General features: G+C 34.4%; 1 protein-coding gene across 3 annotated transcripts in view; it reads left to right on the forward strand.

Annotated features, from left to right (window-relative positions):
* The window catches only part of Cdc123 (cell division cycle 123), a 49,828-nt gene that overhangs the window by 16,612 nt on the left and 17,820 nt on the right, over positions 1-15,396 (forward strand). For all 3 annotated transcript variants that reach the window (XM_005320270.4, XM_040277783.2, XM_021723005.3), the window contains 3 exons: positions 659-754; positions 2,946-3,052; positions 14,907-14,955. In XM_005320270.4, coding sequence (XP_005320327.1) covers positions 659-754; positions 2,946-3,052; positions 14,907-14,955 — 252 coding nt within the window. The remainder of the gene's footprint in view (positions 1-658; positions 755-2,945; positions 3,053-14,906; positions 14,956-15,396) is intronic.

Consider the following 15,396-nt stretch of genomic DNA (forward strand, 5'->3'; position numbering starts at 1 on the left):
TGGGATAGGAAAATTAAATTATTTTGTCTTTGAAAGTTGAATGTCTTCATGTTGTAAAATTTGTGTAACTATTCCACTTATAGGAAATATTGTTAATGCAGATCTTGGATAATTGGTTTTTATTACTAAAGATGTAGGGAAGCCAGACTAGCAGCTTCAAATTATTGGCTTGACATAAACCATAATTCCTTCTGATGGGGAGAGTTAAGTGGAAAATAAAGGACCCTTGATTTAGAGAGGCTTCAAAAGCCTCTCTATACTACTTTAATTTTATGATTCTAAGCTGAAGAAGTAGTCTAATGGAAACTAAATGTGGAGACAGTCTATCAAGTAATTAAAAGATATTGTTGTTAACAGTCTAGAGATCAGATTTACCTGTAGCAAAAAGATAGCTTAATTGGGCCTTAAGCTCTCTCTTCTCTACTTATTAGCCTTTTGCTTAAATTTCTTTCTAGGGCTGGGGGTATAGCCTAGTGGTAAAGTGCTAGCCTAGCATGTGCAAGGCCCTGGGTTTGATTCCCGGCATTAAACAACAAAAACAAAATGTTTCTCATTTGGAGACATATAACCATTAAAAAAATTATTTCTTTGGTCTGTGTTGAGAGCCACACTGTGGTAATATTGACTTGCCTTAATGCTTTCTTCTTTTTCTCTATAGGCACCAGAATTTCCTGAGTTTGCCACTAAAGTCCAGGAAGCTATCAATTCTCTAGGTGGCAGTGTCTTTCCTAAGCTTAACTGGAGTGCCCCAAGGGTAGGAACACATAAGTAAATCTCTTATTGCTTGAATAGTCTTTGCTTTGCTATTCATTTCATTTTATATCCTCAAAGAGAGACTAATTATATTCTTAATTTTAGGGAAAATAGTGTGGAATTTATTATTTTTTCTCTGTTACTGGTTTTGTGAAATACTATATATTCTGTCAAAAAGACATTTTAGACCTCGTAAGTTGCTGCTTATTCTAGAATTCTGAGGAAGTTCATTCTTTGCCCTTTTAAAAACTTTAGCTATTTAACAGAAAGTTTTGTTCATTTTTAAAGTAATAATCAGAATGCTATAAGATGTAGAAATAGAGTGGTTTGAGAAATGAACTTGTATTTTCTTATGTTTACACTCTATTAAAAAGATTTTTGTAGAAGTTAAGATCTGTGGAAAAATACTCTTATTTTTTTTTAATTCATTAGAAAATAATTTTATGCCAGTAAAGCTCATTTAGGAAATTAAAGACTTAACTTACATTTTCAAAAATCATCTCATGTATCTTTCTCTTTTAATTATAAAATGAGTAACATATTTAATCTAACTTTTATTTTTACTTTACAATTAGTTATATTTGTATGCAGTTTAAAATTTTTAAGTAGATACAGAATCTTGCCACAAAAATCATCAGGTCCTACACCTGTTTTACTTTGTTTCCTCTTCCTTGGAGCAACCACTTTCAAATGTTTTAGTACATTTGTTACTTATCTCTCTTTCCTGACTTTTCAGTTTTAGATATTTATTATTGGCTTTCTACTTAGAAGACTCAGCTCTTTCATCTCCTATCCCTTTTACTTCCTGTTTCATTATGCTCCTCACAGTTATATCTGATTTTGGTTAGGTCAGCATTCAGTGTTTTCATTTACTGTGATTATGCAAAAAACATGTACACATCTGGTATATACCATACTATGATTACTTATGTTTTCTTATTCAATATTTTATCTTCCCTGGAGTTGATAATTGCCTTGTTTATTCAGCTGCACAATTTGCTGTGTACATACTTGTTTCAGTGGAGTTAAATGTGTGTTCAATATACTATTTTTAATCAGAAGTTCATCATCTTTTTCATGGGAGAAATTTTTTTTAAAAAAGATATTTATTGACTGAGTGCAGTGGTAACATACACCTGTAATCCCAGAAGCTTGGGAAGCTGAGGTAGGAGGACTGGAAGTTCAAAGCCAGTCTCAGAAACTTAGTAGGATGCTAAAAAATAAAAACGTCTGGGGATGTGACTTTGTGGGAAAGGCCTTCTGGGTTCAATCCCTAGTCCCCCCCCCCCCATACACAAAGTTATTGTAAAGAAGTTACAATATCTTATATTACAATATACAAAATTATTGACCTCATTGGTAGTTCTCACAGTCAATTTTTCATTTGTACAGCAATCTTTTTAATCATTTTTTTCCCACTAAATTGAATTTAGACTTTCCACTTAAGATGGGAAAATTATTTGTGGTGGTTATTTATTTTTTCATTTTTTTATTGTTTATTGAGTTTCTTCTACACACCAGTGTTTTCTTCCATGTAGTAGAATAGCTTTTTAGTTTTTTGCAATTATTTGTTTCTCAAAAGTATACAGTGCTCCTACTTCTGTTCTATCTATAAGAGAGGAGTGTTTTTTAAATTACTTAATTGTAATATTACCTTTTAGGCATGTTCCACTAAGCTGTGTGCCTGCTCTTCTTCCTTTTTTTGATGTGTTTGAGACATTCACCATTTAAAGGAGTAATGGTTCCAAATATCTTCCCTCTTTCCTTCCTAGATTTGATTTACATGGGTCTTAATTACTTAAGGTCTTAATTATTTTAATTCTGATGTTTGACTGTCACTCTTGAGATAGGAAGAAGGGAAGTGATCTCTTTTATTTTTGGAGAGTAGCTGGTCAGGCTATTTCTTTACCATATTACTCTTTCAACTGAAGTGTGCTTTTGACATTTCATTTTCCCCTTCTTCCATCATCAGCAAGAAAAGCATTGGAAAGTGCCTGGGCCCCAAGAGGAAATGTGGGGACCAAGCCAGCTCAGTGGTTGTAACTAAGGGTCTGTCCTGCAATGGTTATGCTCTTCCTTGTAAAGGAGTATAATTTGACATTTGACAGTATTGCTAAGATCTACTAGACCTTTTTTTTACTAGAGCAAGTAACATGGAATATGTACTAAATCACATATGCTTTATTATTTAGGATGCATACTGGATAGCAATGAATAGTTCTCTGAAGTGTAAAACCCTCAGTGACATCTTTCTACTTTTCAAGAGTTCTGATTTCATCACTCGTGACTTCACTCAACCGTAAGCATCTCGTTCCCTCAGTATCAGTTATTTCAGTACTTGTGCTGATTTTTCTATTGGTAGAACTCCATAGTTCTGGTACTATTATAAACAACAGCTTTATATTTCAAAGTCTTTTATGTTCCCAAAATTACCTATTAAAACATACCTTTCTTTTCCTTTTGCAGTAATGTCTTATATAGTGGATTTTCCTAAATATAAAGAACTTTCTGTGTATTTGCACATTAAATATTTTAGTACTCTTTTTTTCTTGTATAAAACTGATATGTTTATCATAGAAAAGCAAAATTAGAAACTGTAGCTAAACAAAAATAGAAAATATAAAAGCACTTATGAATCATTATAATTGGCTCTATATACTTCCAGAGTTCTGTCTATGCATTTATTTATATATATACAATTTATATATAATAAATTGTATATATATAAATGATATCCTATAATTCATATTGCTTAGTAGGCTAAATTTGCAGTTACCAGCATAGAGTGACATCTTTGCATGTCTTTAAATACTTAATTCTTCATTATTTTTTGTTACCTTAATGATATGTCCTTGAATAGCAGTGGCATGATGTGTGTGACCAATTCTTCTAAAAAGTTCTGCAGTGGGGCTGGTGATATAGCTCTGTTGGTAGAGTGCTTGCTTCTCAGGCATAAGGCCCTGGATTCAATCCCCAGCACCACCACCAAAAAAAAAAAAAAAAAGTTCTACAGTGAATATTCTGAAGTTAAATCTTTGTGTGCTTCCCTAATTTTTTCCTTAGAATAAATTTCAAAAGTGGAATTGCTGTTTTCCTTTCTTTGCCAGTCACTCTATAGTTAAAGAACTTGACCTTGTATGATCTGCATCTGCACTATTAAGCTGTAGTTGCTGTTTGTGCTTTTGTTCTATCAAGTGGCAGTTATTTTTCTAAGTTTCTCTTCCTATCTTACACCAGTTATCTCAAACTTCTTTAAACTGTCCTTTAAATAAAAGATATCATAAAATCTAGAAGCTAAGTAGGAGAACAAAGGTAAAAAATATTGTATATCTATGCTACTTCTTTCCTACCCATTCATTTGAGTTTTTCCATAATAGTTTACCCCAATTCAGCATCATATCCTTTTCTAAAAAGGAACTTGGCCTGAATAAATAACTTTGCTTCATGAACTTTGTTGAATCCGAGTTTTGTAGCTTGGGCATGTAAGTATAGTATTATATTAATTAGAGAAAACAAAGTTATGTAACTGTTAATGGGCATGGTTGTCTTGCACACTTATTATAAAAGGATTTTAGGAGCTGAGGGTGTAGCTCAGTAATAATGTGTTATGTGTGAGACCCTGGGTTCAGTCCTCAGCACAGGGTAGGATTCTTCTTCCAGCTGGAAGAAGCAGGCTTTTACCTGCATTGGTATTTCTGGCTTTAAGAAAAAAGCATACACATACACACATATATTTGGCACCAGAGATTGAACTCAGGGGCACTTAACCAATGAGCCACATCCCCAGCCCTTTTTTGTATTTTATTTAGAGACAGGGTCTCACTGAGTTGCTTAGGGCCTCAGTAGGTTGCTGAGGCTGGCTTTGAACTTGTGATCCTCCTGCCTCAGCCTCCCAAGCCACTGAGATTATAGGCATGTGCCACCATGTCCAGCCGTGTATTATTTTGACTTTTAGTTGTCAGCCTTTTATGGCTGTGTTGGTGCAGGTGCTATTAGGGGTTAGTAGTCCTTGTTTAGTAATAAGTCAGTAGCATTTTCATTTTAGGAGATGCCCTCTGATTAAAAGAAAATCATGTCTTTCATTGTAAAGCTTTCTGATAGCCAGTGCTTTAAGTAAAGAGGCCTTGAAATATATTACATTAAAATTACTCTGCATGGTTAATTCATCTGATATGACCTTTTATATACCTTCAGTACTGGTTGTAGCAAGAGTGTGAGAGCACCTTGCCTTTCCAGAAATCGTTATAAATCACTTCAGTTCTGAGGCTGATTGTTTTTTAACTCAGCTTTATAATTTAGAGATCCACTATTTCCACTTAGCCCACTTCTTCCTTTTTGTCTTAATTTGACTGATGTTCCCATGAATGGTACCAATGAGTTGTTTCTCATTTTGTATTTTTTGACTTTTGCATGGGGAGGAAGTTAGCTCAGCAAGTGAATTTGAGGCCTTGGACTTAGAGTGTTTACCCAGAAAAGGCCATTCTTCTCCGAGTCAACAGTTGGGGTTGGCAGGAACAACTACTGAGCACTGAGCTTTTAGATTTTTAGGTGGGTACCACTAATGTGTCACCCTTTTCTAGAAATATTTGTTGGTGGTCAGTTGCATAGCATTTAATAAGCTAGTTGCATAGTAGTAAAAGTTATCATCACATTAAAATTCCTTATTGATAGAACTCATTGAAGATGCACTTTGGGAGCTGAGGATATAGCTCAGTGGTAGAGCACCTGCTTAGCCTGCACAAAGCCCTGGGTTCAATCTCTAGCACTGCAAAAAATAAAAAAGGATGAACTTTTGACCCAAGGCCTTGTCAAAAAATTTTAAGAAAAATCTTTCTTAAAAGATTAAAACTCTTAATGTAGCCCGGTTGGTAGAGTGCTTGCCTAGCATATGTGAGGAGGCCTTGGGTTCGACTCCCAGCATCACACACACACACACACACACACACACACACACACACACACACACAAAGTGTAATTCTTTAGATCAGATAGAGTTGTATCAGTGATTTAATCTAACCCTTTTCTCCTACAGATTAGAAAATTGAAAACTAAATGTGTCAGTAATTGGCCCAAGGTTCCACAGCTGATTTCTTCCACCAAAACCAAAATATAATTTCAATAATCTGATTCTAAAAGTTCTTTGTACTTTCAGTTAATTTATAGATTCTTTTCAAAGTGCTTCCAATTAAAATGCAAAACACAGTATAACTGGATGTTATACATAATATGTGTAACATTATATAATATTACAAAAATAAGATTATTTTGTTTATACTATTTTGAGACTTACCTTAACTAAAAACAAAAATATGGTCAGGATTGCAAGATAACAAAAGCCCAGCTGAAGATAGCTTACACACATGGGGTTTAAAAGAATATATTATTTGGCCAGAAGTGTGTGTGGTTCAGTTGTAGAGTGCTTGCTTATCATTCATGAAGCCCTAAGTCCAATACCCAGTACTGTAAAAAATAAAATAAATAAATCTGGATAATTAAAAAATATATTTTTTTAACAAGAAACTTGGAGACTCTGTATTTTTAGAGTTAATTCAGCAGCTCACCAAGGTCATCAGGAAAAGACTTTCAGACTTTCTTCTCTGCCATCCCTGGCTTATTGGCTTGGTGTTTGAGTTTATCACCTGTTGGTCACAAGATTACTGTAAAAGTTGTAAATATCGATCACATGAAGACATGACAATATCCATACAAAAAAATAGGAAAGACAGGTGTATCTCCTCTGATTAATTTCCTATATGAACAAGTAAAGCACTCCTGGAAGCTTCCCAGGAGACTTCTCTCAGGCATCATTGACTACATAGTTACTTAGTCTAATCCAAGAATTGGCAACAGAAACAGAATTCATGACCATTTAGATGAGGGGTTTTCAAATGTTAGAATACATCAGAGTCATCAGGACAGTTTGCTAAAGCACTGATTTCTGGGACCCATTCCTGGAGTTTCTATTTCAGTGCTCCTAGGGTGGGGCCCAACCATATGATTTCTAACTTGTTCCTGAGTAACATTGATGCTGCTGGCCCAAGTTCATGCCTTAAGGACTGCTTAGATAAATACATGCATCCCTAGGATTAGTGAGGTATGTTAGCATAACTGTAACAAAATATCTGAGATAAAGTTTATAAGGAGGAAAACTTTATTTTGGCTTATAGTTTCATTCCATGATTTGTTGGCTGTTTATTTTGGCCTTGTGGCAGCATGGAACACAATGGTAGGAGCACATGGTTGAAGAGGCTTGTTCTTCTAATGGCAGCCAGGAAACAAAGAGAAAGGTGGAAAAGAACCAGGATCCTAGTATCCCCTTCAATGGCAAATCTCCAGTGACCTAACTTCCTTCCAATAGACCCATTTTCTACAGAATTCCCACCTTCCAGTAACACCCTGGGCTGGGAACCAAGCCTTTACTACATGGGCTTTTTGGGGGGCATTTAAGGTCTAGACCGTACCAAGAGATGATCAGGAAGCACAAGTGTTTCCAGTGTCTGGACAATTCACATTCTTTTAGCAAGGTTGGAAATGAGGAACAGCTAGAGGGCCAGTCATCAGTGTCTGCCACAGCTGTAATTTACTGTAAAATATTAAGTATAGTTTCATTTTTCCTGTTCTTCAAATTGTTACTCTAGATAAAAAAAATGTAGAGATTGACATATAACACATATAACATAATCAATCTGCATTATCTTTGCTGATTATATTCTTTGTCCAAGTATAAACATTATATTTGATTAAACTTATTGAATCATAAAGCTATTTTCAATAATTATTTTATTGATTAGATGTTACTTTAGTAAGCCAAAGCAAGAAAAAAAACTGTTATTCCCTTGTCATTTAGAAGAAAAAGCTGAGTGGGTGGAAAACTAAATCCATTCATTGTTTCTCTGATAGTCTCATGACTGAGGAAAAATACAATTGACCAGAGATCAGGGAATTTCACTTGTCTTAGTATTTAAACTCAATTATACTCAATGTAATTTTTAGATTTTTTTTCCCTTAAGATTATCACAAAACTAGTGATAAAGTAGTCCTTTATCTTCAGGGGATATATCCCTCCAGTGGGTGCTTGAAATTATAGTTAGTACCAAACTCTATAGAGGTTGTGTTTTTTTCCTATGCATATATACCTATGGTAAACTTTTACCTTTTCACTTAAGGGGAGCACTTTATGACTTCTCTTTGGAATATCTGAATTGCCAGCATAAATTTTGCACTTTGGTATCATTATTAAGTAAGATAGGGGTTACTTGAACACAAGCATTTTAATACTGTGACAGTTGACCTGATCACCAAGACAGCTAACCAAGTGACTAACAGGTAGGTGGCATATGTGTACTGGAAACACTAGATAGAGGGGATGCCTCATGTTCTGGGCAGGATGGAACAGGACAGCACAAGATTTTATCACACTACTCAGAATGTCACTTAATTTAAAACTTAGGAATTTTTCACTTCATATTTTTAGAAATATTTTTGATGATCACAGGGAACTGAAATTGCAAATGGGAGGGAACCACTATAATCTTGAAGTTCAGCAGCAGTCTGGACCTGGATCTATTAGAACCTTGTACCCCATGATTTTTCAAGTCCATTTCTTTAAAAATGATGAAATTATCATAAGATTTAGATAATATCTAAGTCCATAATAAATTCACAGATTATTCTCATACTAATTACTCTGATTCTCCTCCTCTGCTCCTACCACACTGGCCCAAATTTGAGAGCAACTCACACCATTGGAATAGGTAATACTGTAAATCACATACATCACCAAGGCTAGAATCTCATCCCTTGTCCAGCATACAGGGCTCATCTTCATAATAGCTTCTCATTTCCCTTTCCATCTACCTTTTTCCTGCAAAATATACTTCTTGATCATAGCATAACCCATCACAATACATATATATGCGTCCTTTTCATCTTTGTCCTTCTTTCCTTATAGCCTAGCAGAGGACACATTCTACCTTATTTTTCATATTTTGCATTCCCTGTTCTCCTGATCATCCATGTGTCCCAAGTCCCGTAGTTCTGGACATGCATCCTCATCACTGACTATTTACATTTGTCCTCTTCCAAGGTGTGAAGTCTTTGAAATGGCATGATGGATTATAATGATTATAATAATGAAGTTTGCAGAAAAGCATGTCAGTCTCAAAACATGTTTAGGACATGATAGATATGCCTTCTTACAGTAAGAGCATTTGGCTGGCAGAAATAGTCTTGTTTAAGTTGAGGTAATAAATTAGAAGGAGCTTGGGTAGAAATAAAAGGAAAAAACATGACACTCCTCATTATGGTTTGGATATGAGGTGTCTTCCAAAATCTCCTCATAATGCAGGGTAAGTGAAATGATTAGATTATGGGAGCTGTAACTTAATCAGACCATCCTGTTTGATTGGACTGACTGTGTGGTTGGTAACTGTAGGCAGATGGGATGCAGCTGGAGTAGGTGGGTCACTGAGGACAGGCTCTAGGAGGATACCTCTTCCCTTCCTTCTCTCTGTTTCCTTATCCCCACCCCCAAACCATGAGCTAAGCAGCTTTTCTCCACTGGGCCTTTCTCTCATGATGTGCTACCTCACCTTCCCCCCACCTCCGCCCCGAGCAAGGAAGTTGGCCGTTTATTTAAACTGAGATCTCTGAGCAGCCCCAAATAAACTTTCTTCCTCTAAGTTCTTGTTTCAGGTGTTTTGGTCACAACGACTTTTAGAAAATCTAACTAAAGCACTCCTCTTAGTCATTAGTAATAACTAAGCTTATTACTTTTAATTTGGGGTTAGACTCTTTTCTTCTCTTTTTTTAAAATCTGAATGTAGAACATTGCTCTCCAAAATTCCTATTAACTAAATTCAAAACATGTTAATAATATGTAGGCATAATTTTGTGGTAACTCTCATCAAAGTAGACCTTTAAGATTTTGTTTTTGTTTTCTTAAAATAATTTTTTTTATATATCTGGGAGTTCATGTAGTTTATAATTTACACTTTAGATTACATAACATTTATTATTTAACAGTTGTGTTATTTTAGGAATTTCATAACTAGTTAGAGCAATTGTAATTATTCTGCCTAGAATTAGGCATTTAGAATTAAACGTTGGAATGTCCTTTTGATGTAGACTAAAAATTAATGACTTTGGTTTTACACTATTTTTTGTTGATGTCATTTTGAAATTTTCAATTAAAGAAATCTTCCAAATTAGTATACTAATTTGTATACTACTAACCAATGGAGGAGAACATTTTTAGAAGTGGATTTTTTTTTAAAAGCAAACCCACCTCCCCAAGAATGTAAATAGAATTGAAATATTCACATGCAGCCATTTGTAGTATTTCAGTTGAGCTTCTGAAAATGTTCTTGCTGATCTTTCTATTCACTCTTAGCTAGATGAATCAGCACTTTCCTCTCCTTTCAGGAAGGATACTTGGCCATCTGGCTAATAATCTTAATAAGGCCTTGTGTAATAATCTCTTCTATACCACATATTTTCTGCCTTCTAATACTAGTCAAGTTTTAAAAATAACAAATGTTAAACCAACTGACCTTTTAAAGTGATGTTATAGGATGATAGAATGCAAATGTGTATTTATTAAAATATACACTTTTTTTTGCAGGTGCTGGGGATTGAACCCAGGGCTTCATATGTATTAGGCAAGAGCTCTATCACTGAGCTACATTCTTAGTCCATAAAATATATATTTATTTTTAAGTAGCAGTATGAGGATTAACCAAGGATTGAAATCAATATTTGTAGGAATGTAAAAGCATTTTTAAAAATTAGATAATGAAGACCCATGTCTTGGAATTGTTTCTTTTTAGTTTTTTTGCCTTAAGGTTCTAATCTACCTTGTTTTTAAAAACCTTTTTCTTTATAGAACAGTAGGTTAATAAGAAATTATTCTCATTTATCAGATTTATAAAAATATGGCACCCAGCTGATTAAAATCACATTTCAAAACTTTAATATGGTAGGAGTTCTGTTACTACATTAACTATTAAAACAATGTCATATTATTTTGCCTAAGCTAATTCCTTAGTTGTTTTTCTCTTCTTTGTATCTTTTAGATACATTTAAATGGAGAAAAATATAGACAATTAGTTTAGTTTTATCTTGATAATGAACTAATGGTTGGTTAGAAACTGTAATATTAAGTTTTAAAGTAAACTTAAATTGGCTTCATGGGGCTGGGGTTATAGCTTAGTGGTAGAGCTCATATTTTACATGCAAAAAGCCCTTGGTTCAATTCCCAGCACCAAACAAAAAGAAAAGAAAAAGCATTTATAAAAGTATTATAAAAACATTTTTTCTTTTATAGATAATTCTTTTACCACACAATTTTTTTGTCCCTAATAAAATACTATGTGAATTTTTAACACATTTTTCACTTAGAATTTAAAAAAATTGAGTATGTAATAAATAGTTAACCAACTACAAAGGCAGCAAAGAAGAGGAGGCCTGATGAATTCTCTGCAAAAGAACTTAAAAATCACCTAATTCCATCTCTCATTTTCTGTTAAGGCACCAAGAGCCATCCAGAGAAGTTAATTAATTGACTTTTCTGTAAGCCTACAGATTGGTCTTATCTGAAATGCTTGGGACCAGAAGTGTTTTAGATTTTTTGGAATATTTGCAAATACAAAGACCTCAGGGATAGAACCCACTTTTAAACACTGAATTCATTTATGCTTCATAAATCCCTTATATACACAGATGGAAGGTGATTCTGTACAATATTTTTAGTATGCTGATGTTTTGATTGTGACCTGTCACATGAAGTGAGGTGTGAACCTTTTCACTTGTGATGTCATGTTGGTTTTCATGCAGTTTCGGAGTTTGGAGCATTTCAGATTTCTGCTTCTTTGATTAGGGATGCTCAGCCTGTATGCTAGTACGGAGCCCAAATTCTTGATTTTTTTTTTTTAAGAGAGAGAGAAAATTTTTTTAATATTTATTTTTTAGTTTTTGGCGGACACAACATCTTTGTATGTGGCGCTGAGGATCGAACCCGGGCCACATGCATGCCAGGCAAGTGCATTACTGCTTGAGCCACATCCCCAGCCCCCAAATTCTTTTTTTTTTTTTTTTTAAGAGAGAGGAGAGAGGAGAGAGGAGAGAGGGGGGAGAGAGAGAGAGAGAGAGAGATATTATTTAATTATTTATTTAGTTTTCGGCAGACACAACATCTTTGTATGTGGTGTTGAGGATCGAACCCGGGCCACACGCATGCCAGGCAAGCAAGCTACCACTTGAGCCACATCCCCAGCCCAGCCCCCAAATTCTTGATTTTGATTTTTTTGATATTTGTTGGCCAGTGTTTTCTTGGAATGTTTTAATTTTCTTCGTGATGTAGTTTATCTAATCCAGAATATTTTACTTGTTTTCATAGTGGCTATGTGAGCAAACATAATTTTCTTAAATGACAGAAAATGTTACAGCATAGAGTTCTGTAAACATTCTTTTTTTATATATTTATTTTTTAGTTGTAGTAGGACACAATGCTTTTATTTATTTATTTTTGTGTGGTGTTGAGGATCAAACCCAGGGCTTCGCACGTGCTAGGCGAGGGCTCTACTGCTGACCTACAACTCCAGCCGCTATAAACATTCTTAATGCTTATCGTTCTGCTGATCTTGGGGAGAAAGGGTGGATTTCCTTAAGGATAAAATAATTATGTTAGTTTTATTAATCTGACAGTTTATGACCTTAATATAAAAATTGATTAACATGAAACAACATGAGATTAATTTTTACTTAACAAATTTTAAATATATTGAAAGCTAGTTTTCTAGTTATAGGGTTTAACTCCTCTGGGTAGCTTACCTTTATATTAGTTTGATTTGAAACAAGGGAGTTTTGCTTTTCAGAGAAAAATTAGGTTTTAAAATTGCACCAGCATGGGGCTGGGGATGTGGCTCAAGTGGTAGTGCGCTCGCCTGGTGTGCGTGCGGCCCAGGTTCTATTCTCAACACCACATACAAACAAAGATGTTGTGTTTGCCGAAAACTAAAAAATAAATATTAAAAAATTCTCTCTCTCAAAAATAAATAAATCAATAAAAATAGCACCAGCATGTGTTTGAATGTATAAAAACAGAGAGTTAATACGTTGGTATTTTAGAAGATCCATTTTATATTATGGAAATAGGATTTGGTGAGCAGTATGTTTTTGTTTTGTTTTCTTTTAATGCTTTTATTTTATTTATTTTTATGTTGTGCTGAGGATCAAACCCAAGGCCTCTCATGTGCTAGGCGAGCGCTCTACTGCTGAGCCACAACCCCCACCCCATGTGTGTTTTTTTTTAGTATTGACACTAGTTAAGCCTAAAGTTCCACTAGTATTTGCGTTGTTTTTGTTTTGTTCTGCCTTTTTCCCCCCTTAATTTTAGAGTTTTAATAGAATCTTTATCCTTGAGAGAAACAGTACAGCTTGCAGTCTATGATTTAGTGCTCTCTCTTCCCCACTTCCTTGTTATTGTACCTTTCTGAATCTTGGTATCCTTGTGTGATAACTGTAGATAGAGATAACATTCATGTCCTCATAGGGTTATTGGAAGAATTAATGAGAAAGCAAATAAAAAAAGATTCATGTTGTGCCTGTTCATTAATTGTTCAGTGCATCAAGCCCACTAATAGAGAAAACCTACCGGCATTTTAACAAAACACACTACATGTATCTTTTTAGCAATATATGTTTTATAAGTCAGTGCCCAATTATTAGTGGTATAAGAAGCTCTGTTCTCAGGATTTCAGCCAATCAAATAAACTTGTTATTGTTTGTAGTATAAAGCATAATGATTACAGAGTATTCCCACTTAATCATGTATTCAGGGAAATTAAAAAGCTTCTCCCTTCCTTTCAGTCATACATCAAGTTATATTAATTGGCCTGATATCTTTATATAGTGATGCCTCTCCTTCTCCACTCCAGCATTGCCTTCATGAGTCCCCATCTCTTATCAAGGCTCTTGCAACAAGCTTTCCCACTGGTCTCTTTGCCTCACATTGCTACCTTTTCCCCAAACTATCCAATATTTCACCACAGTGACATTCTTAATGCATGAAGGTAATGTTCTATCTCCCTTGAATATTTAGACTTTGTGGTCTCCCTTTGTCCCTAGGCTGGTGAACTGTATTGGTCTGTACTTCTCCTGTACAAAATTTCTATCCAACTCCATCATTCTTCAATTTCCCTCTTGTATGCTACACCCCATGAGTACAGATGTCCTGCAGTTCTTTGAATACTAGGTGACATTTCTTTCTTCCCTACCTATATTAACACATTTCTCTGTGCCTTAAATGTGGACCTCTTCTTGACTACCTTATCTCACTCACCGCACAGCAGATAACCAATTACTTCTTCCTTTTTGCTATCGGAGTATTTTATTCCCCAGTGTTTTGAAATTGTTTGTCTACTTGTTAGTCCTTTCTCCTTTAGGACTAACCTCATAAAGGGCAAAGGCATATTACTCATTTTAGCATTCCTGGGACCTAATTGCCTTTAGCATAGATAGATGTTTAATAAAGGTATGGATATTGTTCATGACACAAGAGTTTTTAGAGACGGAAGCTTAATGGAGGACTGAATAGTCCCATCAAGTATTTTTTAAAATGATAAGTGGGAGAAGGAATAAATTATCTTTATGTAGCTTTAGATGGCAGAAGTAACATTAATAGCAATGTATAACAATGTATAACAATGTATAATAGTAGTAAACTGTCTGCTGGCACAGCCACAGATGAAATGAATGAGAATGTGTAAAATGGCAGCGCCATCCTGCATTTATTGAGAATCTGGAGTTAGGCCACTTGAATTATAGACCCAACTTGGTCACTAAATTTGGAATGTTTTTTGCTTCTTAGTTTTTTTGCCTTTTGATAGAAAATTGGAGATTATACTATATTATCTATTTGTATATTTTATAATGATTATAAGAGCTCATAATGTTTTGAGGGTAAATGAGATAACTTCTTTAGGGTGCTTAGGCTAATGCATAGCATCAAATAATACATAAAACAAGTTCCTTGGATTTGAATTTGTCTCTTATTTCTGGTTGCCTTTAATAAAATCCTACTCTCATGTTAAATATAAGTAACGTATGTATGTAAACTTTTTTAAAAAATTCAATTGCTGTTTTTCTTTCCAAAGATTTATTCATTGTACTGATGATTCTCCAGATCCTTGTATGGAATATGGGGTAAGAAGCTTTGTTTTTGCCTTGATGACATTGACGATCCTAAATGAAGATGTATTGAAAATTTCTACTTAAATGAATGGAATTTTTTGGATTGATTTATATAGGAAAAACCAAGAACCCTGAATTTTTAAATTTATGAAATGTAGGATACATATAAAAGAATATGTATTATTGATAGAAAATATATATATACCAAATATATATAGCGTACATAAACTTACAGAATTTATACTTCCCACTCAGATGAACCTGGTTAAGTTTTTAAACCTGATATGCCAGGAAAAATAAGTTTTTCTTATACACACTTTTAAAATATTGTTCACTCAAATTTTAGAAATAATTTTGAAGTAAGAGTGAAAGAATAGTGAACAAGACAACTCTTATTAGCTATTTTTATTCCATGGTTTCCTAGTTTTCAAAGTGTACACATGCACAGACAAC

This window comes from Ictidomys tridecemlineatus, chromosome 10, assembly GCF_052094955.1.
Source record: "Ictidomys tridecemlineatus isolate mIctTri1 chromosome 10, mIctTri1.hap1, whole genome shotgun sequence".
NCBI classification, from domain to species: Eukaryota; Metazoa; Chordata; class Mammalia; order Rodentia; family Sciuridae; genus Ictidomys; species Ictidomys tridecemlineatus.